At 38.6% G+C, this 27,976-nt stretch overlaps 1 protein-coding gene across 2 annotated transcripts in view; it reads right to left on the bottom strand.

Moving 5' to 3' along the window:
* The window catches only part of grm7 (glutamate metabotropic receptor 7), a 131,905-nt gene that overhangs the window by 6,034 nt on the left and 97,895 nt on the right, over positions 1–27,976 (bottom strand). For both annotated transcript variants that reach the window (XM_018747005.2, XM_018747012.2), the window contains exons 7-9: positions 23,161–23,361; positions 19,241–19,380; positions 10,660–11,595 (exon numbers count right to left, since the gene is read on the bottom strand). In XM_018747005.2, coding sequence (XP_018602521.1) covers positions 10,660–11,595; positions 19,241–19,380; positions 23,161–23,361 — 1,277 coding nt within the window. The remainder of the gene's footprint in view (positions 1–10,659; positions 11,596–19,240; positions 19,381–23,160; positions 23,362–27,976) is intronic.

The following is a 27,976-nucleotide window of genomic DNA, read 5'->3' as shown; positions in this document are numbered from 1 at the left end:
TTCAAACAAAAAAAGCGAATACCTGAATGAAACTTAATTGGATTTATTTCAACATCTGAACAAGTACAGCACCACATTCTTATCCTTGTTAAATAACGTTTTTCTGTGGATTTTGGAATTCATGTGTCAGAGTAAATGTAGAGTTACAATTACACAGATCACAAATTCAGATCACTTTGCCATCAGCATATGGATTACATTCTGTGTAAGATCCTGCATAGATATCTGATCACCACCTCCAACTCAACCTCTCCAAAACAGAGATCCTACACCTCCCAGCTGGCCTGCCCTCCTGTCACGATCTCTCAATCAAACTGGACAACTCACTCATTTTGCCTACCTCCTTGGCTAAGGGTCTGGGAGTGATGATCGACTCAAGTCTATCTTTCTTTCAGCACATCGAAGCCACAACCCGGACCTGCAGATACAGTACATCTTGCATAACATCTGCAGGATCTGTCCTTTCCTCACATCTGACTCTGCCTGACTGCTTGTCCAGGCCATGGCGACATCCCATCTGGACTACTGCAACTCTCTCCTGTCTGGCCTTCCTGCTACTGCCATCAGACCTCTACAACTGATACAGAATGCTGCTGCCCGAGTTGTGTTTGACTTGCCGAATAGTTTCCATGTATTTCCTTTACTCATTTCTCTGAACTGGCTTCCTATAGCTGTCCGGATCAAATTTAAGACCCTGGTTATGGCCTACAAATGCATCAATAGAATTGCTCCCAGCTATCTACAAACTCTGTACACGTTTAAAAATGGTCTGACTCACTTCGACCATGATCTCTTAAGTTCATGAAAGGTGCAAATGTTCATGCACCATAACTTTAAGGTCATGCCCGGATAAGCCTTTACATAACTACTTCTTTGTTGTACATTAAAAAAAATAGTAAGAAGGTGATCAGAAATCGTCGATATTTTGAGTTTTATGCAGCTACTCATGTGATGAACATTGGTGCATTTGGTGGCAAGAAACAAACTAATTGTAGTTAAGAATCACACATCTGCAACTATGTCTCTGTCTCCTAATGTAATGTACAACTTGTATTTTCTATGCGATGTACTTCGGTTTCGAGAAAAGTGTTTGCTAAATGAATAAATGTAAATGTAAGATAAAAGAAATTTTTTACACTTTACTCAACTTATGACCACTATGGGTGTGGAATTCTGAAGTTGTGGTCATGTAAATTTCAATAGATTAGAACAGACAGAAGTACATAACTAGTATTTTACAGAAATATTGTTTATTTTCAGCAGCCAGCATCCACTTATAAACTGATTAATATATCTAATGGCATCTAACCAATGTGTATAGTATGTTACAGTAGCATTTACATACATTTGTCATGAACTTTGTCATCCAGGAGTGGCCTTAATTATAAGGGTGCTCTTGATTAAAGGACAATGATAATTTCAAATACTACATTTGAATAAAATTGATACTGCATAAAACCAAAATGTAAAGCACTCTGAAAAAGCTATGCAGTTTTTTAACATAGGTCAATATATTTACAAAAGAACAGCAAACTAAAAAAATTGTATTTGCAACAAAACTTGACACCAATGGACACACAGCACAAATGAGCTCCTTAATCACTTGTCACTTTGTGGTTTAGCAATATATCAGTACACAGTTGCCAGTCAAGTAACAACGTACTTACTGGTGGTTACTGGTGCAGTACTACCAATAACTTTGCTTCATGATGCAGAGAAATTACAAAAACCAGCAGCATTATGCCTGACCACAGCCATACAGGATATACACTGTACAAGCAAACAGTGAAACACAGTAAAACACACCCCCATCCTAAAGGTGAGGGAGAACAGATACATAGGGGACCAGAGGCACCCTACACATTAATGCAAAAGAAATAAACATGTTTTGATTTATTATCTGCTGATGCAGATTTCATGAAAAACTGGAATTCACATATAACAAAAATGTATTCATTTTTATGCAGTGGGGGGCATGGTGGCACAGTGGGTTGGACCGGGTCCTGTTCTCTAGTGGGTCTGGGGTTCAAGTCCTGCTTGGGGTGCCTTGCGATGGACTGGTATCCCCTCCTGGATGTGTCCCCTCCCCCTCCAACCTGGCACCCTGTGTTACTGGGTTAGGCTTCGGGATGAGCGGTTTCAGATGGTGTGTGTGTGTGTGGTTTTATGCATATTTATTGCAAAATAAAACTTAAAATAATTTAATTATCTTAATTTACTTATTCAATTGTTATAATTAGTCATGTCACTTTTGTAGTATGTATATTAACAAAAACTCAGCCTAGGGATTCCTTCGGGGTCCCCTGCCGGTCACAAGCCCGGATAAAGGAGGAGGGTTGGGCGTGGGTCTAGTGACCCCATCCCATAAAAAACCCGCACCGCTACAGAAACACCAAGTACTCGAGACATCTCAGACATAGAGATGCCCGGAGAGCCCTTGTTGGCAGCCTATGCCCCAGGAGGGGTAGTAGGCATAAGTAAGTATACTAACAAAACATTTTTATTTAAGCACATACAGCAATTGCAAATACAGTTTGGAGCTTTGGCCTTTATTTTGCGGAGTTTAAATATTTTTATTTATTTACTATGTGTCACAACAGTTAAGGTGCTTTATATTAAAATTTAGGTCCCAGACTTTGAATGTGCTTGTGAACAGTAGAAACTTTGACGCTTCATCAAATTAAGTAGTATAGCTCAGCTACATCTGTAACATTCAATTAAAATTAACTTTAAATACTTTTCCAACTAACTGCCAAACTAAAAAGAATTAGAACACCCCAAGCTGTAAATACATTTCCCTCAGAATGAACAATGATGACGATGAATGACATTTAATTAAAGGGATCCCTCAAACTATTATTTACTGAAGTACAATTGTTATGGTTACATTTCCACATTTTAAGTCCCCTTAAATAAAAAGGTGTATTTAGAAGTGTCCTCTTGTAGGCCACTACCTACTCTCATTTCCCAAGAAAAGAGTGGGCTAATGAAAAACTAATTACAGTATTTCCTCAATGACATTCCCATAATGCTTAAAACATATAATCATAAGTGCCCGCAAGGCTTTTGCAAGAACAATTAGTAATATTTTTCCCTCATCTCCCACTTTTGCGTTCCTCCACTAAGTATGTTTCACAATAAGCTGAACTGCATGCTGTTGCACAACAATAGCAGATGAAAAGCACCACAGCAACTTTGCATTACACATAATGTGGAAAATTAGAATTTCAATCAGTCATCACCGGGAGTAATAAAGCCAGGGAAACAAAGGGTTGATAGTGGTAATTCATTTCAGGTGTGTTCATTTGGACAGTAATTCACTTTCTTCTCTTTCTTTCAGAGTCCATGGGTAAGACTGATATCAGTCATTCCATTATTTGTTCTCACTAATGTATAGCAATTAAGACACACTCTCCCTGGGGCCACAGCCACTTAGGAGCTGTGCTGTGCAAAGACATTATTTCCCAGAACTGACAGTTTAACCACTGTAATGATGAACCTCAGTAATAATATACAATTAGCCTGGTTGAAACTGCCACACTCTTCCAATGTACTATTCTATAACATCCACAACCGTATGCAAAAATTTGCATATCATCTAAAATTAGCAGAAAAAAACACAAAAATTACACATGAAAATTGTATAATTAAATAATTATATTCTGATGCAGGGGGTGCGGTGGTGCAGTGGGTTGGACCGCAGTCCTGCTCTCCGGTGGGTCTGGGGTTCGAGTCCCGCTTGGGGTGCCTTGTGACGGACTGGCGTCCCGTCCTGGGTGTGTCCGCTCCCCCTCTGGCCTTACGCCCTGTGTTACCGGGTAGGCTCCATGACCCCGTATGGGACAAGCGGTTCTGAAAATGTGTGTGTGTGTGTGTGTGTATTCTGATGCATTACATGTGATTTGGAAAGCATCATGAATTCTGTGTGGACTGAAGTTCAGATGTGTTTGTTGCTATATTCTTTCATCTGACCACAAAAGTATGAAGGATAAAGTTAAACCTGCAAGCTCAAAGCCAAGGAGTCAGCATCAGCGGCTTCACCATGATACAGCACAACACGGGGCTGAAAAGGCAGAAATTTCACAGCCCACTGCTTGGCTGGTATCACTGATCTCAGTTTTAATGGTATGCTCACGCCTGCTTTTGCAAGTAGCTAATGAAAAACAGCCTCAAGGCCTCCCCAAGCTATAGACTTGCTGTCAGAAGCCTTCAGCACCAATGTTCCCCTGAGCAGCAGCGTAGACATGTGGCTCTGCTCTGGAACCAACGGAAAGTAGGCCACTTCAAGGAGGTGCGAGACACCCAGGTAGCGACAAATGCTGGACAGGAACTTTGCTTTCCCCAGTTTACTTTGCATTCACATCATATCAAATCACAACACACCCATCTGACTGCCCTTCATATTTGCTTGTCATTTTAGCACCAGGCCTTGAGTCATTCTGTGTCATGATTCAGTTATTGCAAAATCTAATAACACTGCGGTCAGTGCATTACTCTTGGTTACTATAGAGTTTCTGAAGGTAATCTTTTTAACAGTTTATTTTTTTTTTTTTTTACTGTTCCTGTGCAAATTAATTTTTCATATTGCTGAAATAAATAAAAAATAAAAAGAAAAATACCTAAAAGACAATGTGTTGTAATTATCTGCAAATAACAGTCATAGAAGCTCTATAACTTTTAAAATGCTTTTTCTTATTCATAGGGACCACCAAGTCAGCTCATTGCTGCTGAATGTATTTCTCTCCAGCCTTACATCAGGTCATTAATGCTTCTCCTTTCTATAACAGAGCTTTGCAGTACCTTACAGAAACATAGCAAAATGGACAATATAATGAGGAAGCAGGAGGCCACACTGTTATTTGTCTGATGAGGCACGAACATGTTGTCATTTTTTAGTATTTTTTATTAATTCATTGTTTGGCTAATGCTTCAGTCCAAAAAGTATTTGGCATCCTTTAATACAGTTGGGTATTTTACTGGAACAATTTAGGGTAAGTACCTCAAGGGTAGTGCAGCACTGGCAAGGAATGGAGCTTGAATCAGCAACCCTCAGGTTACAAGTGAGTGTCCTTAACTGTTTCTAACATTTTTCTGCAGCTCTTTTTTATAGCTTGAAAACTGTAAGAAAAACAGCCATCTGAGCCAAATCATATATTTTTCTTTAACTGAACACTGCCATCTCCAGTTATTCATTCAGCTGACATTTTTCTCCAAAGCAGCTTACAGCAGTAAGGTACTTACAGTAATTTACCCATTTATATAGCTTGGCAATTTAGGGTCAGTACTTTGCTTAAGAGTACTACAGCTGGAGGTGGGATTCAAACCTGCAAACATGATGTCTAAAGGCAACACCTCCAACTGCCCCATTTCATTTAATGACATTTAACAATTTAATCACATTTCAGTGGTTCTAAGTAATATATCATGGATAGTGTTTCCCTTTTTTTTTGTTCTAGTCAGCTTCTTAATTAATTACCAATTGCTGTATTTTTATAGAACACTAACATATTTGGATTGTAACTTAACTCCAATAGAAAAAAAAAAAAATCGAAGAAAGACATTACACAAATTTAGTTGTATTTGAACATTTCCCTAGTTAAATGTATGTTGAAAGTATTTTGGACATTAGTTTGGGCAGCATTTTAGTTAAAATATATTTTGTTGTAATTAATGTGCATTTGTTTTTTGCAAAGAAATGTTGGCAAAAAAAGTGGTACTAAATCACTTTTCTATGGTCAGCTTCAAAGCAGACATCACTTATTAAAAACAACCAACACAATAATTAAGTATATACTGTTAAAATAGAACACGTCTCTTTAATGTCCTTTATCTAAAGTCGAGCGTTCAAAATTCAGAAATATAAAGTAATGTCAGAATTTAGTGAACTGCCTACGCAGTGCTTTTTAATTAAGAGGTTTCTAAGAACAGACGCCAGCTCACAGTTAGTCTCCTCTGCTAGGGCTTTGCAAGAGGAATACTAAACAAAGCAGTTTCCCTTTTCATGTCATAGCATACTGAGATACCATTGCCTGCATTGCTTAAAGGGCTGTAATATTTTCTTTAATTCTTTTATTTTATGTTCTTATGAAATATTGATTTGTATATTCCTTTGACCCCTCGAGAAGGAAACACTAATGTTAGGTGGTTTTGGGTGTACAAAGATTGACAGACAGATGGTTTGCATCTTTGCCTAAGGTATTAGAGCACATGTCAAATCTAGAAGCAAAACAAAGCATGCACGTTCTCTATCATAAGACAGTTCAACGTTTATACACCAGTGGCTTTTAATCCACATTGGATTTTTATGTATTTTCCATTATTTGTTTACCAAACTGAAAATGGAACATTTACCTAGTTTTTGTAGTGGTTTACAAATCAGTAAGAACTTTGATACAACGGACCACGTAGGCTGTTTACATGCACACACACAGACTGACTGAAACTGCTTGTCCCAAGCAGGGTTGCAGCAAACCGGAGCTTAACCTGGCAACACGGGGCGCAAGGCTGGAGAGGCAGGGGGACACACCCAGGATGGGACGCAAGTCCATCACAAGGCACGCCAAGCAGGACTCAAGCCCCCGACATGCCAGAGAGCTGGACCCAGCCAAACCCTCTGCACCACCACACCCCCCACTTAGGCTGTATTTTTATTTATCTTTGTTTTTTTTTGCATCCAGGCTTAAAGTGAATAGCAATCTTTCACAAACTGCATTTAATGGGGTGTAGGCTTTAAGCTTGTGTTCAAGCTTCTGTTCTCCTCAGAGACTAAATGTGAAATCACCTCATACTGATACAAAACAACAAAAACATACATTATTAACAAAAGAGAATTATTTGTCCCTGAATCTTCTCAGTCATTGTATCCTTCTCTCTTTAGAAAAATTAACTCCCGGAAGTTGTACCTGAGGATAAAAAGTTGCATGGCTATTATTATCAATGATTTTAAATGCTGTGCATCCCTAAATAATATACACCGTTACGTTAAACAACCTTGATGTTAAATGACATACAGTTTAAATTTTATATGTATATGCATATATATTCTGTCTATGTCTGGTCCATTGCTACAAAAAATAAAACTTTAATCTGACAATGATTTTTTTTTTTTAAAGTATTCATTCTGATCAAAGAAATTCATAGTGCAGTAGTTCTAGAGTTGTATAATTTACTCATCCAATATAGGGTCACTGTCTTCCAGAGCCAATATTGGAAACACAGGACATGAGGCAGTGTAGACAATGAACATGATGTCAGTCAATTGCAATTCATTTTGTAATTTTTTATTAATTTAAGATAAATTAAATTAAGACTAGTTTAACATTTCTGAAAAAAAAAACAACAAAGCTGGTAACAGGGATGTAACCATTTCACGACAGCAAGATTCTAGCCTTAGAAAACTAAAGCCATGACTTATTATCAGTAGGCCTATGTTCTGCTTTGGTGTGAGTTCTGCTGGATGAAGTTCTCTCAGATTATTTTTACCCTTATATCAATAAGCGCACTTCCCATTCTTGGTATAGAAGGCATTAAAGGTACAGTTCTCATTTTCTTACATCGCATACGTTTTACATGCCCCTGCGTTTTTGTGCGAAGTCCATTTACCTTTTTGTTTATTTTTGCATGCAATTCTTTTGTCATATACCACTCCTTTCCTCATTTTGTTTCTCTTCATTTCTTCCCTTCTGGTCTTGCTCTGTCATCACTTGACAGACCAGTGCATCACAGCTCAGACTCTCACAGCAATGAAGTCCTTTTTAGAAAAAAAATATCTTTTCAATTATGTATGGGAACCTAACCCTACAGTGTACCAACATAGCCTGTAAACACAAGTGAGTAGTAAATTGTTATTTTGTTAACTGTAACCTGTATCGCTTACAGGTTTTTGTCAGGTGCATCTTTTTGATTCCATAAAATAATTTTTCATTTTTACCCTCCTAAATAACAGATATCATCAATATCTAAAACAATATATGCATATATATGCACAATATACAGTGTGTGTGTCTGTGTGTGTGTATATATATATATATATATACATACATATACACATCTATATACGGTATATATATAACTTAATAAAACATAATTTCTACTTCTGGCCTCTTAAAAGAATGTGAAAAATACTTAGCTGCATTCTTCTTTGTCCATACCTACATCCGCCACCCCAACAGTTTAAAGTCCATGTTACTGCAATATCTGCCAGTAATATTTCCAAAATATCTCAAAATACAGTTTCATTGCCTTTCTAGCATCAGGGCCTGATGAGCTCAATAGACAAAGCATGAGTTGATTTCCCTAGAGGACAGACTTTTCTTCTTAAAGGGAAATAACAGCCAGGCTGATCCATGGGCTTGATCTTTTACCAAAGGTTGGTAATAACCATTTGAATCAGCACATGCAGCATTCATGATTTTCACATGTTTAATGCATTCAATGCATTCAATACATGTTTTTTCACTCTTTTATGGCATGCATTTGTCTTGTACACCAACGAAAACAGTGCCTTAAAAAATATGAAACAGGTGTCACATACTGTGTCTGAAAAAGTGAATGTGCTTCCTCGGAAACGTACTGTAAGATAATTTGACATTTAAAATGTCTTCATTTTAGACCCGGATAGGAGGACAGTGATAAATGGCATAATCAGATATAACCTGGTCATTAGTCTCTGTTATAGGCTTCAGTGTGAGATATTACAAGGAACAATTATTTTAGATAAATAAACACTCTCTCTAATAAGAGCAGCTGGCATCAGCTGTGACCACACCACGTGGTCATAGTCTTCAGGCAGGCAGTAATGTTATTATATACACCCCTCAGCACTAAAGCCAGCTGCTCCATGTTTAAACATTTCACATACGATTGGAGAAAAAAGTCAACGAGCATTAGATAACCAATTAAGATGGTTCTTCTTTTCATGTCCAGCAAAAGAACAAGTGGAAACGTACACACGTGTTAATGGACATCAGAAAAAGCACAAGCCATTAAGAATAAAGAGATTAGCATTGCAAATATCGGCTGGCGTGTTGTATTTCATATCCACAAGGGAACGAACAATTTAGTATTCCACCCACTTTAATTCCAGCCTTTTTTATCTTGACCTTGCTATGCCACCTCCACATATTTCTGCTCGTCTTCGGAGACACACCTGCTGTCAAGCATGATCACTGCCTTCCTGTGATGTAATTTTAAAACGGACTGCACTTCCCAAGCAAAGGACACAGCCTCTCCTTGTCTTTCACATCGCTGCGCCGTGATTATAACCCACAGGTCTGGGTTTATCTCCAGTCACTTGAAGGGCTGCCGAAACAATTCCATGTTCCTCTCCCCAGCTTTCAATCTCCAGCAAAGTGATACCAAAGACTAGGAAATGATTACTGTTGCATCTCCACTTGGTGGTATTCCACAGATGGATTACAATAATGGCTCTGTGCAGGAGGTGTACTCATACACTCATGTACTCCAAACTACGGAAATCAGAATTTAATAAATGATTTGTATAATTCTTTTTTACGGGAGAGATGTGTGAAAATGCAGTAGTAACAGTTTTAAATGTGTCAGAAAAATCTTTGCACTTCACAAAAACCTCCTTTTTATGACAAGACATAATTTTGCCCACACAAATTATTTTACGGCAGGTACACATTCACACACTGTCTGAAACCGCTTGCCCCAACCGGGGTTGTAACAAACCGGAGCCTTAACCCTGCAACACAGTGCGCGAGGCTGAAGGGGGAGGGGACACATCCCGGATGGGACGCCAGTCCATCGCAAGGCACCCCAAGCAGGGCGCAAACCCTAGACCCTACAGAGAGCAGGCACAGGTCAAACCTTCCGCGCCACTGTGCCCCCGATACACATTCACTTCAGTCAAATTCTGCAAAAACTAATAGTATTTTCAGGGTAATAGGATACCTCACCACAAATTTTCCCAGACGTTTCCTTTTACCTCTGATATTTTGCCGTGATGCAAAGAGAAATTCTCTTACATTCAGACTCTGAAATGATCTACAACAATGACATATTTACAGGGAGTCTCAAAAAAATGTATGCTCATTATTACCATACTCATCCATAAAATAATGTTCACGGCGAATATTCTGAACACTTTGCCTAAATCAGCATTTCTCACTGACTGGCTGACAGACTCAATCAGTCAGTCAGTCAGTCACTCACTCACTCACTGAATCACTCACGTACTCAGTCATTTTTGTTAACTTGTTGTCTTGGTGCTAGTTGCAGCAGTCTGAAGACTACCTGTAATCACTAAGTACAAGGTAGTGGGTTACATCCTGGATGGGGTGCCAGTCCATCACAGGTTACCCACACGTACACACACTCACACACTGAGTAATACAGAGTGTGCAACTAAACCTAAACGGCACATCTTTGGACTATGGGAGGAAACTAGGAAACCCAGGCATACACAAGGAGAACACGCAAACTCCACACAGGCTAAGATCCAAGCCCACACCTGTATATTAATATGAATAATAATAATAATAATATAAATGGGTCATTAAAGGAGTAAGTGTTACAGGTTTGGTTATGACTGCATTTTGTTAATCATGACTGACACTAAATTCATTGTTTTAACATATATTCAATAAGTGTTCACAAGCAAAAATTTTGGAAAGAATATGGTGAAAAGTCTCTTACCTTTTCTGCAGATTGAGCTGTTCCAAAAAATATTGGTATAAAAGCCAACCACACGATACAGGTAGTGTACATAGTGAAACCAATAGGCTTGGCTTCATTGAAGTTCTCTGGAACACCTCTGGTCTTGATGGCATAAACTGTACACGTAACCATAAGGAGAATACTGTATCCCAAAGAACATATAATTTGTAGATCCGTGATGTCACACTTTAGTACCCCTCGAGCCTGGTCAGGATTGATGGTCTTCTGCTCATCATAATCAATGATGGTGTTGGGAGGGTCCACCCCAAACCATATAAAGACACCCAGAAGCTGGACAGAGATGAGGCTAGAGGTGATAGCCAGCTGGGAGGTGGGACTAATAAGCCGAGGGGCTGTAACAGACTTCTTTCCCTGCTCAAAGATGCGGTAGATGCGGTTGGTCTTTGTGAGAAGGGCTGCATAGCTGATGCACATGCCTAGGCCAAGGAAGATGCGGCGGAAAGAGCAAACAGCCATGTCAGGCTTGGCAATCATGAGGAAGGTGATGATGTAACATAGGAAGATTCCTGTCAGCAGCACGTAGCTCAGCTCCCGCCCTGAAGCACGCACAATGGGTGTGTCATTGTAGCGGATGAAGGTGGCCATGACAAAGATGGTGGCAGTGATGCCCAACATAGCCAGAAACACAGGGATCACTGCCCACGGAGAATGCCACTCCAGTTTGATGATTGGAATAGGCTGGCAGGCAGTCCTGTTTGCATTCGGCCGCATGTCATAGGCACACAGCTTGCAGGAAGTCTCATCATACTGGTATTGGTAGCCATCGCACGGCTCGCAGTGCCAGCAACAGGGCATCCCCTTCACCATCTTCTTCCTCTCACCTGTCTTGCAGGGGAGGCTGCACACTGAGCTTGGGATCTCCTGCTCACCATTTGGCCACTGCATCTCTTCAATCTGCAATACATGAAGAACATCTATAACAGTTGTCTGTCAGAGAGCCAAAACTTTCAAACTTTCTTTACAGTAAGGAATTTCTGAATAGCAAATTTTACTGGAACCAGTGAGTGATTGAAGTATTTTGAAATCAGTAAGGTTACAGTGTGGAATATGTGTTAATTTCAGAAGAAATACCACACGGAAAATGTAACAAGGCCATACAAATAACACTGGTACGAAACTGCTATCACTTAAAAATAAGGCTGTTCAGAAGCTTGTCCATGCTATTATTATAAACAGTCTTTTGCTATTTCATCAGGCTGCTGGCAACCTAAAGAGACAAGTCTGAATTTTGCGTCCAGAGATCATGAGTGACAACGCAGTTTGTATGTCTCCTGGCAAACATTATAAAACGCTTGATTTAGAGTATGAGAAAACACAAAGTGACAACAAAGACCCATCACATTTTAATCTCTGTTCCAAATTTGCTGACATTTTTTCTTACAAATTTTTTGAACACAGAATCATTTTGAATTTTGTTGTTAGTTTCACATTTATTTATCATATGCTGTTCTCCAAAACAACTTCCAGTGAACTCTTTTGGCTGACGCTTTTCTCCAAAGCAGCTTACAGTGTTAAGGTTACATTTATTTACCCTTTTATAAGAGTTGGGTAATTTTACTGGAGACGATCTCGGCAAGTACCTTGCTCAAGGGCACTACAGCCAGAGGTGGGGATCAAACCTGCAACTTTCTGGATCCAAAGGCAGCCTCTACCCGACCGGCTGTCCACTAGTAGCTTTACCATCAAGTCCACTGATTAATTGGGTTACATCAGAAAATTGGGATTGTCTATTTATTCAGAGCAAAGCACAGTATAATTAAAAGCTGTAAGCTTTGGATATCAGAAGGGACAACTGGCTTCTCCAGATGCTTTTGACAATATCTTTTTGTTTTTTTTTACTGAGCAACTGCATTCTTACAATGGGACCCTATTTACCCGAGTCAATATCCAAGGTAAGATGGGGAAGAAACATCAAGTATATTTAGGAACAACAGCATTTTAGTCTTCCTTATCAGTAGATCAAGGATGAGTCAGCACCCATGGCTGGATGAGGAGCGCTCTGGCCTTCCCGAAACAACCCAGAAATTGTCACAACTGACACCCGGGAAGGGTGAAATGAAAAGCTGTGCTGGCCCCAGTGACGCACGTGGCGGGCAGGCTAATTGGACATGGCGAGAAACTCCAAACACAGAACAAAGCAGCCCTTCCAAACAGCTGTCTTATCTGCAGGCTGAAAACCACAACTGTCCCTGAAAGCGCAAGCCAGGGGTACTGTTTTCTCCCTTTTCTGCCACCCACATGTGTCATCACCTGCCTCCCATCTCATCATTCTTGCATCTAGGCCTAGCTCATGCCCACTCGTCATCACACGTTCAAAATGGCCATTTGTGAAGATATCACAAGTCTACCTTGTTAGTCTGTTCACACGGCTGGACTATTTTGCATTCTGACCAGTGTCGTTATATAAGCCTTGTGAAAGATCTGACCCTGGCACTGTTTCCTCAAACCTCAGTGCCTGTTTCCCACAGAGAAGTAGAGACATGATATGCTCACAGATACCCTTGCCATGAGCAAGTCTCATTGCAAAATCAATTATTTATAGTGTACCGATGTGTATAAGGAATAAAGCACTGTAAGAGAAAACAGAGACGTAACAATTCTTGTTTCAACACCACAACCTGAAACAGACTCATAGTACCTATAGTGTCCACTATAGCTGTATAAATCCATTATGCCATTATCGAAATGCAGTATTAATTTTCCGTATCCTAATCATGCCAAGAAGGCACACCCTAAACCCTAACTCTACCCCTGAAGATAAAACAACATTTTGATATTCATTTGTACTTATCTAATATGGTGTGAAAATACACATGCTGCTCACAAAATATGAACCAAAGTATGCTTTTCTTGCGGTCATAGAAAAAGAAGGCCATACAATTAATATAATTGTATACATATTTCTAATTCTGTCCCATTGGTATTAGGTAAAAGGTGACTGCTACAGTAAAGAATGCAGCATCTGTCATAATATTCTTGACCAGGTTTACTGTACAAGTCCATTACATGGTTGAATTGTTTCCTTGTTTTACACAACTAGACATTATGCATAAGCTTCTGCGGCCCTAATGTCCAGGACAGAGGGGGCACAAGTAATGCTGTTAAAAAGAACACCACTTGGAACAGATGGATAGATTTATAAGTAAATTTTTCATTTGTCCATAAATGAGCAAAACATTTTCCAACAAAATATTTTTCCTGAAAATGATGGAAAGATTGTTTATGTTTTCACCTGTCCCTCCTTATTTTACCCTGCTGAGTCAGTCAGTCAGCTGAATATGCAGACTACCTTAAAACGCAATTACCATGAAGCAGGTGTATGTGACTGCCACTAGACGAATACTCAATGTATTTGTAGCTTTTAGAGAAGATAATTTTCTCTAGATGGTAATTACCTTAATTTTCTGATCCCTACCTGAAGCAATTCTGTTATATCCATCAGAGAAAAATTTCTTATTTTGACTTCAGGGTTCTACAATCCCAAAGACCATAATCATACACAGTGTGGAAACCATAATGAGATTAACTTCCCTGTTGCTATGGATACGAAACAAGATTTGTAGTCCTGGCCTTGAATGTTGTTTCTTTCCTTTTTCTGTCAAAGACAGTATACAAAACCCAAGTAAACCACATCTATAAAAACTATGCTGTGCTCAGTGTGTTGCGACGAAAGTCTTTAGTTACAAAAATATATTATTTGACCACAGGCAAATATTTTATCACTTTCATGCTTTGACTAGACGGGGGGTGCGGTGGCGCAGTGGGTTGGACTACAGTCCTGCTCTCCAGTGGGTCTGGGGTTCGAGTCCCGCTTGGGGTGCCTTGCGACGGGCTGGTGTCCCGTCCTGGGTGTGTCCCCTCCCCCTCCAGCCTTACGCCCTGTGTTGCCGGGTAGGCTCCGGTTCCCCGTGACCCCATATGGGACAAGTGGTTCTGAAACTGTGTGTGTGTGTGTGTGTGTGCTTTGACTAAAATTAAACATATCACAACTGGAGCACAGGTTGGTGTTTTAATTTAAGTATCCCCCCAAATTTTTTTTTTTTTTGATGTTCTTTCTAATACACTGAATGTGCTGTAACAAGAATAACAAAAATGTCTTACTATATGCAATTCCGCATCTCTATAGCTGTCATCTGATATTGCACTTCAGTGGGAAAAAAAAAAAAAAAAATATATATATATATACATATATATATATATATATAAAACAAATAAAAAATTCAGTATATTACACACTGCCATGGGAATTGTCTGTTTGTCTTCTTTCTTTCTTTCTTTCTTTCTTTCTTTCTTGTCGTAATACAGTTACTAATGTTATCCTAGCATTGCTAATTCAGGAAACAAAGAGAATGCGAGCACCACAGAAAGCTCCTTTTGATTTTCTATATCCCCAAAACTGCGTTGAGATTTTAATTGCACAGGTATGTCTTAATGTACATTTGGATTCCATTCTAGTGAAACAATGGGCCGTTATGGTGATACTATATATTGGAACCTTATGTTGCAAAAGGTTGTGGTACAAATGTTCTAAAATACACACACACATAGGTACATTTAATTTCAGGTTCATGTACTCACAAATACACACATTGACGTAAGCTGCTTGTCCCAAGTGGGGTCCTGGTGAACCGGAGCCTAACCCGGCAACACAAGGCGCAAGGCTGAAGGGGGAGGGGACACATCCAGGACAGGACGCCAGTCCGTAGCAAGGCACCCCAAGTGGGACCTGAATCCCAGGCCCAGCAGAGAGCAGGACCCGGCCAAACCAGCTGCATCACCACGCCCTCTCCAAGTTAATGTATTTATTTTTAATTCCCTTTTTCACTTACGTAATTTCTAAAATTTCTATTTGGAGCAGAGCAGCTGCTCCCTGTAGTTATGTGCTTAGCAAAGAGGTGCCAGTGAAATGTACCCAAACAGATTAAAAGTGTTTGGCTAGCCTAATTCAAATCACTTCCAGTGGTTGCAGCCTTTTTCTGGTGTTTCTGAGTGTTGTTGATAAACAGTAAAATGGCAAACATTTTTTTTTTTTTTTGTTTGTGTTTATACTCAAGGGATGAATTAGACAACAATCAGCACTGATACGAGTTTGTGGGGAGTACACGTTCTTGATAGTCTTTTTAAATTGATCTTTACCTTAGCACAGTTTGAAGTTAATAAAAATATTTCAATTTAAAAAACCATGCGAAAGATATATTTTGAATTACAACTTCTTCCCAAGATTACAGAACCTAACCTGTCAATAAACTGAAGGGCATCTGCGTGATTAAACTTTCATTGATTGTGATTTAGTGGTAAAACTGAATTTGTACTTAATAACAAAATTCAGACTTTGGGTCACAGTTTTTATCCTTAAAGCGCAGTGAATTAGTAATGCTGGTTGAGTAGCAGGGTGTTCAAACTCATGTTTCCCAAAAACAACATATTGTGTTATGGTATGTGCATGCGAGCATCGGTATGTTTGCAGTGTTCCTATTTTGCAGTTTTTCATTTTCTTCAAGTCCTCACTGATTGCTCGGAGACAGCTTTTTTCCTACCAGTGAGAACAAATACTGACACAAGCACATACAAAGGTGCTAATGAAGCCCAGCTGCTTGTTTGGTTAACCAACATACTTGAGATAAAAGCCAGCTGGTCTGAAGGCACAGGAGTGACAGAAGAGGCCCAATCGTGACTGTGGGTGCATGCATAATATGTATGATGTGGTATACATACAGTTTATCATATAAATGGTATTTTTACAGATGGTATGTACTGTATGTGTCTTCTTGCCTCTTCAAAATTTAGATATTTAACCTGAAGCAACTGGTTCAGGTTCTACAAGGTTGCTTTGAATAAAAGCACAAGCTTTGCAAAGCAATAGTAACTTTATGTATTTGGAACTACCACTGAAACATCTGTGGTAATTTTAACATGTAAATGAACAACATTGATGAGAAGATCAGATGAGAGAAACCGCTGCAGTGAGCTTTCTATAATTCACCAGGCTTTTCATGGTAATATAACAATTTTCAGTTGGTATACACACAGTCTGAAACCACTTGTCCCGTATGGAGTTGCAGCGAACCGGAGCCTACCCGGCAAAACAGGGAGCAAGGCCAAAGGGAGAGGTGACACACCCTGGACAGGACGCCAGTCTACCGCAAGACACCTCCAGCAGGACTTAAACCCCAGACCGACCACACAGCAAGACCCAACCAAGCCTGCTGCACCACCGCACCCTCTCAAGTGATATAGCTGTACAAATTAAATGTTTATAAATGAAACATACAGATTACTGTGTCCATCATTTATAAGACTTTAATCTATGCCACGTTCCATGAAAAACTTTTCACACACTTACTTCAAGTATTTATACTTAGAGTAATAAGTGGCTACAGATCTTTTTTTTTTTTTTTAATTTTTTTAACACTGAAGAAACAATGACTCTATAACAAAAAATTTGCTAAAGTTTACACATAGTGTTTGCTCTCCAGCTTTCACAGCTAAGTTCACATATGAAGGTAAAGCTGACTGGAGTTTCTTTCTATGAGATGGATAACAAACTTCACACAATTCACATGCCCTTTATTCTCACAGGCTATCTGTAACTGAAGGGAGTCATGGAGAAATACGTTCCGCAGGAAAACATCTGCTATGGTTTCCGTTATGATGACAGCACACAGGGCAGATAAATAATTAAGGAAAAAAAAAAAAAACTATCCCACTACATCATAAAAAAGTAAGGTTATAAAATTTAAGGTGTCCAGTCATCCAAATACATACTGACATATATTGACACATACTGACATCGAACACCACTTTTGTGAATACTAGGATTGTGTTTGCCAGGGTACATTTATAACCATGGACCAGAGTAGCCATATATCAGCAAAACAGAGAGGTCCTTACTTGAAATAAATGAGTAACCAATTTATATGTGAATTCAGGGGAAAAGAAATCTATCTAAGTAAAGTAAATGTGTATGATAATGAGTTTAAAATGCCAGTAATCAGAGAAATATACAAAACAGAACTAACAGGTTTTCAAATAATAATTTTTCTCCACATAGACATGCATAAGTTGGACATGTATTGTTCAGAACATTTCCTCTGAATGGTTTGTTTATATAGAATGTAAAAGTGTAAGAATTTGGGTGGCATGGTGGCACAGCAAGTAGCGTTGTTGTCTCACAGCACCTGGGTGGTGCGAGAGGATGTGGGTTTGATCCCTGCATAGTCTGTGTGGAGTTTGCATGTTCTCCCTGTGTCTGTGTGGATTTCCTTGGGGTGCTCTGGTTTCCTCCCCCATTCCAGAGACATGCTGTTTAGGTTTCCCCATAGTGTGTGAGTGAGACAGAGAGAGTGTGTTTTGCTGATGTATGGATGGGTGACCCAGTGTAAGTAGTGTACCTAGCAGTGTAAGTCACCTTGGTGAATAAGGTGTGTGGGCTGGTAACACTGCATAGTATCCATTGTAAGTCACTTTGGAGAAGTGTCTGCTATGTAAATAAATGTGAACTCTTAGGTATTAACTTGCCAAGCTGTCCTGATCCAGATTTAGAGCAAAACATGCATTCTCTGTGGGGAAAGGTGTGAAACATCATATCTCTTATTGTCTGCAAATGAATTCCAATGAGCTATACAGTTATACTTAAAACTGTAATATTGCAGGATTCTTGAATCTATTTCAAGACAGTTCAGCAATAGTGCAAATAATAATCCAATAGTATTGTACTATAAATTATCATTAACAGGTATATTTCTTGAAAGCACAGCACTTTTTTTTTTCTCCCAAATAAACTTATGATCAATTCAAAAGTCCAAAGGACCGTGATTGTTTAATTGTTTCTTGATTTTTGTAAAAATCTCCTGTCTAGAATATTATTTACATAGAGATGCATAAAATAATTTCTTGAGCGAGTCCTTTGTTTTTTGTTCACATTCAAAATAGTTCTCCCAATAACCATAAAGAGGTAGAATAGAATAAAGAAGACAGCCAGTTGCATACTTAGTGCAACTGATGAACACTTTAATAAGCAGGGGTATGTATACATTAATCAAAGGTTCAATCTGAGGTTACTGTTTTCCGAAACACCCATTGTGAAGACATGTCTTTAGAATGCCCCTTGCTATTATCTGCCGGAAATGATGGTGTGCTACATGGCTGCTGAATCGGCAGGAAGGTGTTGCTCCCTATGTTTCAATACATAAATAACTGCAAGATTACACAAAGGTGTACAGCAGCAATTTCCAGACCTGACACAAATCTTTCAATTGAATATCGATGTTAAAGGAAAACAGAGAGAAAGATGAGGGCAGCAGAAGGGAAAGCATAAAATGCTTGTATAAAAAAAAATTCCACTTATCCATTGGATAATCCACCTAATATTTATCACCTTTGCCAACTTCCCACAGTCTTGCTTGAAATATCGTGTCTCTTAAATTTAAGACGAAGAGGTTGACATCCTTTTAGCCTTTTTTGTATCATAAAACAAAAGGAATATTCTTTTTAAAGGTGATGGCCAACTCCATACCAATCCCCTCCCAGGCGTACTCACACTGAGCTGCAGTGTCTCCATCCACTGGCCGATCACCTTGTAGCCTGGAGAGCTGTTGTTGTTTACCTGGTACTGGAACAGGTCATAGCGCCCTGGAGCATCGCCGTTCTTGTTGAAAGTCACAGATGTGCCTGCGCTGCCTGTGAGAGGGAACAGGGGAACAGGAATAATAGGCAGGGGTTATTTCACACAAGAGCCTCTTCTAAAATACAAATTTATATTCAAATAAGCAGATTGTCACTGTACGTACAGACAGAACTGTGTTTATTAACGGGTATCGGGTGACGTTCAGTCTCGTTTGTGCTTCTACTTTCTGTTCCGGACAACTTTTCTTCCTTTTGTGTTTACTTTTTATGATCTGCTTTATTGGAATGTTGCATTATTGTATGAAAAAAAAAAAAGTCTTCAACCCGTGACCTTCTTCGCTGCAGAGCTTTTTATTATCATTACAATTTGCTAATATTTATATTTTCTACAGAGGTGGAGCTGCTGAATTTTATGAAATATAGTATCCTATTCAAAGCATCCCTTCTGCTCCAGAGAGATAGGACCGAAGGTCAGAAGGCTGGGTTGGCAGAACTTGACATTCATCCAGATTCCTCTTCCTCCTCCTCCTGTGTGCAATCTGCTTCGCCAGAAGGACATGGGGCACACCATCACGAGGCAGCAGTTCAACTCTCCTTCGTAACGCCTTTCACCGTGTGGCTGATAAGCACCCTGGGTGTGTTGGGGGGTGACGGGGAATGGAAGGTTAGTTACATCCAGAAGGAGGAGGTGGTAGTGTCTGTGTGTTGATGGGGTATTGGTTGATGTTTTATATTTCTGCATGCCCGGTCGACGCGACAGAAAACCATCTGAACCGGCCCTTACAGGCCTGCCGAGAGCAAAGAAAGCTGCCGCGACAGATGCTGGTGCTGTCGCAGGGATTTATCAGTTACGAGTCACTCCACGCCGACTTCAGTTCGTAGCGTGGCTCCCCTGTCAGGAGAAGTTGGGAAGTGGATTTCACACAAAATGTATGAAAAGTAAAACAAATTCACTGATTATATCCAAGAGGCCAAAAGAAAAGCAGTGACAACGTTCTGAGAAAAGAAAAGGGATTGTGAGAAAAATGAAAGATTAAGAGTTTTCGGGGGTTCATGGGCTGAGGAAACTACAGAAGAATCTGAGCGCTTGACTGCTGTGCCATTCTGTGTTGTGTGGGTGGACTGGGAACCCGCTGTTTTTTCTTTTGTCGCTTCATTATCCTTTCTCTCCAGCTCTGCACAGGAATGGGAATGTGACCAGGCGGGTGAGGGTAGCTGGCTGGGAGGGGGTACAGCTGAGAAGAACTGTGGATTCACTTATGCTCACTGGCTCAGTGAGAGGCAGAATCAAGCCCACATCAGTGAGCACAAACAGCGCAGTTTGAGGAGATGGCGGCCGATGCTGACAGTAACACATAATGACAGGGCAAACATCTACTCAAGCCTGGTGTTTTGTGTGTGTGTGTATGTGTGTATGTGTATTTCTAAAGCTCATGGAATGTCTTCTTTATTAAAGCTCATGTGAAGTCTTCTTCCAGCCAATTCATGTCTTCCAGTTGTATTGTGATTGCATGGTGTATGGGACATGTGCACAGCTGCATTGATTTTCCTTCATGTTTCTCATTGTGAAGACAAATAACAACAGCTGTGTGTCACAGAAAGGCACTTCCATCACAGAGTCCTTTAAAGACAACAAAACTCTGACTGAACTAGGCTCTAACTGAAAGATGTATGCCACATTAATATGGTATCACTTGTTTTGTTTAAATTCTTCTTTCCTTTTCAGATAGTAATATTATTTGTCATAGGGTATAATTTTAACTTTGGGGTTCTGCTGAAATAATTGCTCATAATAGTCAAGCATAATATAATAATGAAGCCGTATCATTACAATTAGGGTTTTGGAAAACAAGCCATATAAACACATGCAAATGAATATAAAATAGCATTTGCTACATTTCAGTAAATGCATTGCCCTGTGTTTGGATCTTAATGATGCATATCAAAGCATTACAGTCTTCTCATACTTCACCATACATATTTGATGAGAGTAGATTTCTTAAAAATTTGAGCTTGAAAGCAGGGTATGTATAAGTTGATTTTATGAGACCATATATGCCATATATGTGTATAAAATGTGTATGTTTATGTTATCTTATAAAGTGAAATTGAATCTTTTCCCGTGAGGCTACAATTTTCATGAAGCCTATGAGAAAGAAGTTAAAAAAAAAACATCAGTATGCAGTCTTCAAGCACTGTCTTTTCATGTTAATGTGTTGATTTCTTTTCATCATTTAAACTTTTTTCCAATATTTTCTTACTATAGTGCTCATTATTATTATTATTATTATTATTATTATTATTATTATTATTATTGCTGTAATTGCTATATATATATTTGTTGCTTTTTGAAGTCCTTTTGTGAGTTGTAAAAAACTATTACAATGTCAATGTCACACTTCTTTCTTCTTCAAATGTTTGCAATACTGTTACATTTGATATTCAGTAATGTGAGAACAAATATGCATAAATCTGTCCAATTTAACAATTACTGATGCTCAGTTATTCCCCACAGTTCAACTAAATATGGCAAATTGTCTGTTATCTGAGGTGAAATGCAGTTTTATTTTTATTAAATAAATAAAATAAAAAAAGCTAATGTTTTCCACTGCTTTGCTGAGTTAGAAATTGATTTCAATGCAATGAAAATATGAGCTTAAGATGAACCTATTACTAAGTTATCACTACATATTGTTGACAATTGAGCTTGAGTGCAAGAAAATTAACTGTATGAACAATTCCAGCATTACTTCAGCAGAAGTAATCCGAGAAAACACTTAAAAGCATTCAAAAAGTTACTGCTTTCGGGTTTCTGCAATTCATTTTGATTGAAAACAAAAGAATTCATACAGGCAAAGATGAATTATAATTAAACATAATAAACATACTTAACATATACATAATAAAAAATAAACATAGTTTATTAAATATTTTGGAATGAACAAACATGCATATGCATAAAGCAAAGGGAAAGTGGACAATTTATGAGTGATTGAGTGTTCGAGTTTTCATCTATGCATTTATAAAATGCTACTCACATTATCATAATTCTGAGAATGAATTCATGCATAAACAGGTCCTCACCTGTTTAATTTACAAATGTTTGATTTAAATTAGCATTTACAATGACTGCCATGGATGACATAGCATTAAAGGCTAGCTTGTTGGTGAATGACATGGACTAGTAAGGTGATATTGCCCACTCAAGGAAGAGCAATGTTGTAGTGCTCGGTATTTAACAATTTGCTTTCAATTAAAAAAAAATCTCTATAAATGGGAAAAAATTGTTTTGATCAACTACGGGACAAAAGCACATAAAATTACTGTAATAAAAAATTAGGTCTGTTGTATCCCATTGATTCTAATATACAGTTCTACCTAAAAAAAAAAAAAAAAAAAAAACAGGATAAAAGGAAGGATAGGAAATTGTACTGTATTTTCATCTTTTTAATTCTGTGCTTCAGTTTGAATTTTTGCTCTAAGTTCTTACTAGATACCACAGACCAAACAGCGCAACATCAAAGAAAATACTGCGTTTTGATCTCACCTTGTCGTGATGTTCTTAAACACAAGGTAAAATAGTTTGATGCCAGCGTAATTTTTTTGAACATCGTGTTTCAATTATTCAGCTATAAAATGTCTCCAAAATAAGAGGGTGTCTTAAAGCCTCAATAGTAACAGCTTGGTCCAGCACTGGCCCTAAGAGATACTTGAGGACCAGGATGTACTCTTTACTTCTGTTAATCATTTTACAGCAATAATTAGTCAAGAGCCCATGTGGTGGTCAGGCCACTGCTGCCCGTCTCTCTTCTGGCCTCCACACAACTCACTCACCATTGAAGCTGACACTCCGGATGTACTTGAGCAACTTCTTGCCACCCGCCTGGTCCATCTCAGGACAGATCCCGGCATATTCGGGGCAGAGGTCCTTCTGCATGTTGTGCAGGGCATGAGCCATGGCATACACGGCGTCTATCACAAACTGCACCTTACCCTCCTGCTCGTACTTGGAGTCAATGCCAATTCTTTCCTGGCCTGCGGATGGAAAACAAGAATTCATTGGGTAGCAGTGTGCATCCAGTACTTGTAAGGTTTAAGAGAATTTTGGTGTGTGTGAGATCCTTAGTTTGTATTCATAGTCTTTGGATTAGAGTACATTTATGAACAGACGGTGGTTAGGGTGGTTGGGGTGGAGGTGGGATTTACTGCAACAGAAATAAAAAGGGTCTTTCTAGATGAGTGTATAATTTGTTGGATACAGACCATATGATCAAACTACTTAATCTCCTTTGCCACATTGATTTATAACATATAATGCCTTTCAGTTCTGTGTTGTTTAACTAAGCAATAAAGACAGCTGGCAGTGGTCAGAGCTGCTGCCGTTGACCCAAAGTTCACAGGTTCAACTCTCACCTGTGGCTATAGTGCCCTTGAGCAAGGTACTTCCCTTAAAAACACCCAGTTGTAAAAATAGGTAAATAGCTGTAGATAGATTAACACCGTAAATTGCTTCAAAGAAAAGTATCTGCTAAATGTATAAATGCGTTTTGTTGTGAAAAACACAACCATATATTCCATTAGGTTTAATAGTGAAGTAATCATTGTAATGATGATTAAGACACAGTTGCTGTTCACAAACTGTGTCACTCAGGAACATGGCCACACCTTTCTCCTCGATTATGAGCTCCAACTGGCTGATGAAGGTCATTTGCAGTAATGTTATTTGTAAGGACAGTCAGAGGACCAGCGTGTTCACGAGTATGGGTTTTGTTGAAAGTGCTTGGGTTTTTGGGTTTTTGTTTGCACTGGTACTGCAGTATTGACTTCTGTAAGACAGCTGGTAGTGTCAAGAGCTGTGGCCCTTGAATCCCAATGCAGAGGTTCAAATCTCACCTTGGGCAGCAATACCTTTGAGCAAGTTATTTATGCTAAATTCCATCAGTAAAAATACCCAGCCATACAAATAGGCAAATAATTGTATGTAGATTAACAATGTAAGTCATTTTGGAGAAAAGCATCAGTTAAGTGAATAAATGTAAGTCCAGTACAGGTCATACATCTGAACTGGGTAATTGTAGTGTGCCATATCTACTGCATCTACTTGCTTTTCCTGTATTATATTATGGCAGAATAAGCACAATAGAGGCATTGTCTAACAACTGCTACACTACTTAATGGGAGGCTGAGTTCATGCTGTGTTGGTAAATATATATTTTTTTCTCATTCTTCAAACCATTTATTATCTCTCACATTTGCATTCTTCTCTGAGAAAAGCTGTAGAGTTTTCTTGAACACACAAATGTTATAACTGCTGTTAGCTTGCTTGGTATCTCACTGTGCATTTTGATTTGTACACAGAGCATGAAAAATAAATCCTATAGGAATCATAAACTGCAGCTTCCCTTTAATGCAAAATAAGAGAAAAAAAAAATTGATTAAATCTGTGGTGAAGAACCAAAACCAGGGCTAATGCAGGCTTACAGAACTTGCATTACAATGGGCCTATCAGAAAGTAAAGTGAAAAAATACATAAAATGCAAGAAAAAAAAAAACATTATATTCAAATCTCACTTCTGGCTACAGTGCCCTTACAAGATGTGAATCTGAATGAAAACATAGCTTTTTATTTACTTTTTCTTTAATTTTTTTAATTTAATATGCAAATATATGTAGATCCCCCAAGGTCTCGTACCGCAGGGATCCTTGGAACAATTTTTCCTAAGATGGTCTGAAAATCTCTTGCCTTTCAAAGTTGACATAGGTGAAAGTACGTGATTTAACAGAATAGTACACAATATACTTTTTTTTATACTTTAGAAAAAAAAACCTCAATATTTACATATAAAGGCTAACATGGTTTTGGAATAAGGGCTAAAAACTGTTAAGAGGCTTGAATACCAACATTATAAAAAGGAATAAGGTGTGGTACAACATTCCTGAAGCAGTAACAAGTCGGTTTTACAGTGAGGAATGATGGCAGAATCATAACTTCTCTTTCCTATTATTTCTTCACTTGTCAGTGGAAATAGACATGATCTACATGCCTGGGAAAGATAAACACAGCATGTAATTAGTATGAATAGGCAAATGTGCAAAGATCGGAACAAGCTAAATAAGGTCAAATGCAGATGTGATTACGGGTTTCCGTGTTTTGATCGAAGTACAATCTCAGCCCACGCTGTTTGTTTTACAGATAGCTGGAGAGAAGAGAAAGCTATAGATCAAGTGTGCAGTAGATAGTGCAAGGAAACACTTTAAGGGACCTATGGGATTATATTCTTGCAAATTTTATTTTGCAGTTAGAAAAAAGGATATGCAACAAGTGTGTTTACAAATATGCTGCAACTAAGATTATTACAGAGGCTATTTACATTTACATTTATTGATTTAGCAGATGCTTTTTTTTCAAAGCAACGTACATCTTATAGAAAATACAATGTGTGCATTACATTAGGAGAAGAGACATATTTCCAGACGTGTGATTCTTAAGTATAGTTAGTTTCCTTCAGACAAGTAGCTGCATAAAACATTATCTGAATATTGACGATTCCTTCCTATTCCTGTTTCATCACTGATATTTCAAAACAGCTTTCAGTGAGGTCTTTAATCAGTTTATCTTCTAATTATGCTTTACCCTTACTTTCTTGCATACTTTTAGAATAAACAGCATCACTATGACAAATGCAGTTTTCCTGTCTGTGGTTTGAGTTAATATGTGATTTTATAAAAGATGTGAACCTGCATGGAAACATGCCTTTTTGTTTATTTATTTATTTTTCTTTAATTTAATATCTAAATATGTGTAGACCCCCCATAGTCCCAAACCTCAGTGATACTCAGAATGATTTCTCCTAAGATGGTCTGAAAATCTCTGGCTTTTCAAAGTTGACAGAAATTAAGGTACATGATTCAACAGAATAGTCCACAATATATTTAAAAAATAAACAATTACTTTACTTATGGAAAGGAACATTATACTTTGATGTGATCTCACAAAAGATTTTTTTTCTAAACTACAACAGAAAGTTCTTTTGATTTCTCTTCCTCTCTCTGTTTTTTATTGCTTAATTTGTACAGGCTTGAAGAGGAAATGGGGAATTTAGATATGATGCAAAATAAAATGAGCCCAAACAAACTAGTGAAGACCTGGTGGAGGTGTGTTGTAAGCACGGGGGAAAATTATTCGCTATATTAAATCTCTCTAGTAGGAGCAACATTATGTACGATTAGGGAAACATAAGGAGAAAGAATCCTATTAATGTGCTTTCATTATGTTTTATTAAGTGGAAGGCCCAGCAAAGAAGCCATGAGGAAAATAGTCTGAATAGTAGTATGTGGTGTCAAACCCTGCCTTTTCACTTCACATTCACCTTGATAAGCAAAAATCCAAACCCAGTTGAGACCCACAAAACCCATAATTATGATACTATCCCGATTATACCTAGTTTCTCTCTCTCATCGATTCCTCCATTCCCAACCTATCGCAACCATGTCCATATGCAAGGGGATGTTTTCATGAGGGCTCTTCAGAGTGGATGTGACTGCAATACCTTTTGAAGTTTCCACTGATGTGTTTATTCTCCTGAGCCCTTTTAGTTCAGCTATACACTGAGAATCTAGTGTACCTTTTCATGTTTGGTAGTTATATTCTCTGCAGGCTTTGTCTCCAGTCTTAAAGACTCAGATTTATAAGCTAAATTTACTAGACAAATAACCAGTACCTTTTTGTCACATTCCTAATTATGTTTACCTCCAAGAAAGCAATGCATGAAAAAAGTTTGATCAGTCCCTTAAGAAGTAATCAGGGGTTTGTGTATAGTCAAAAAAATCTTTTTATGCATTGTCCAGCAATCCAACACATTTGTGTAGTGCCCTCCGTGATCATAAATTGATTGCAGTTCTCACACATCCAGCAGGATTGATACGAAGAAGGATCACTATTACTCACATTAGTTAGCTAAGCTAATTATCACGAAAAACTTGTTTTAAATACATATACACACACACACACACACACACACACACACACTTTCAGAACCGCTTGTCCCATATGGGGTCACGGGGAACCGGAGCCTACCCAGTAACACAGGGCGTAAGGCCAGAGGGAGAGGGGACACACCCAGGACAGGACGCCAGTCCATCGCAAGGCACCCTACACCCTACACTAAATACATATATATATATAACCCCCATATATATATATATATATATATATATATATATATATATATATATATATATATATATATATGGGGGTGCGGTGGCGCAGTGGGTTGGGCCGCAGTCCTGCTCTCCGGTGGGTCTGGGGTTCGAGTCCCGCTTGGGGTACCTTGCGATGGACTGGCGTCCCGTCCTGGGTGTGTCCCCTCCCCCTCCGGCCTTACGCCCTGTGTTGCCGGGTAGGCTCCGGTTCCCCGTGACCCCGTATGGGACAAGCGGTTCTGAAAATGTGTGTGTGTGTATATATATATGTTATGATTTTGGACCAGTCATTATGTTACTTGTTTTACAGTGATATTAAATATATAGTGAACCTTCTTCCAGTTCTATTGTTTTATGCGATAGGACATAAATAACACAAATCTATTCATCACCAGGGCCTAAAAAATTAGATAAATGTACAAAAAATAGACTTTACTTTGTGATTATC

This window comes from Scleropages formosus, chromosome 22 (assembly GCF_900964775.1).
Source record: "Scleropages formosus chromosome 22, fSclFor1.1, whole genome shotgun sequence".
NCBI lineage: Eukaryota > Metazoa > Chordata > Actinopteri > Osteoglossiformes > Osteoglossidae > Scleropages > Scleropages formosus.
Note: the sequence above shows the minus strand (reverse complement) of the source record. Positions and strands in the feature narration are given on the sequence as shown.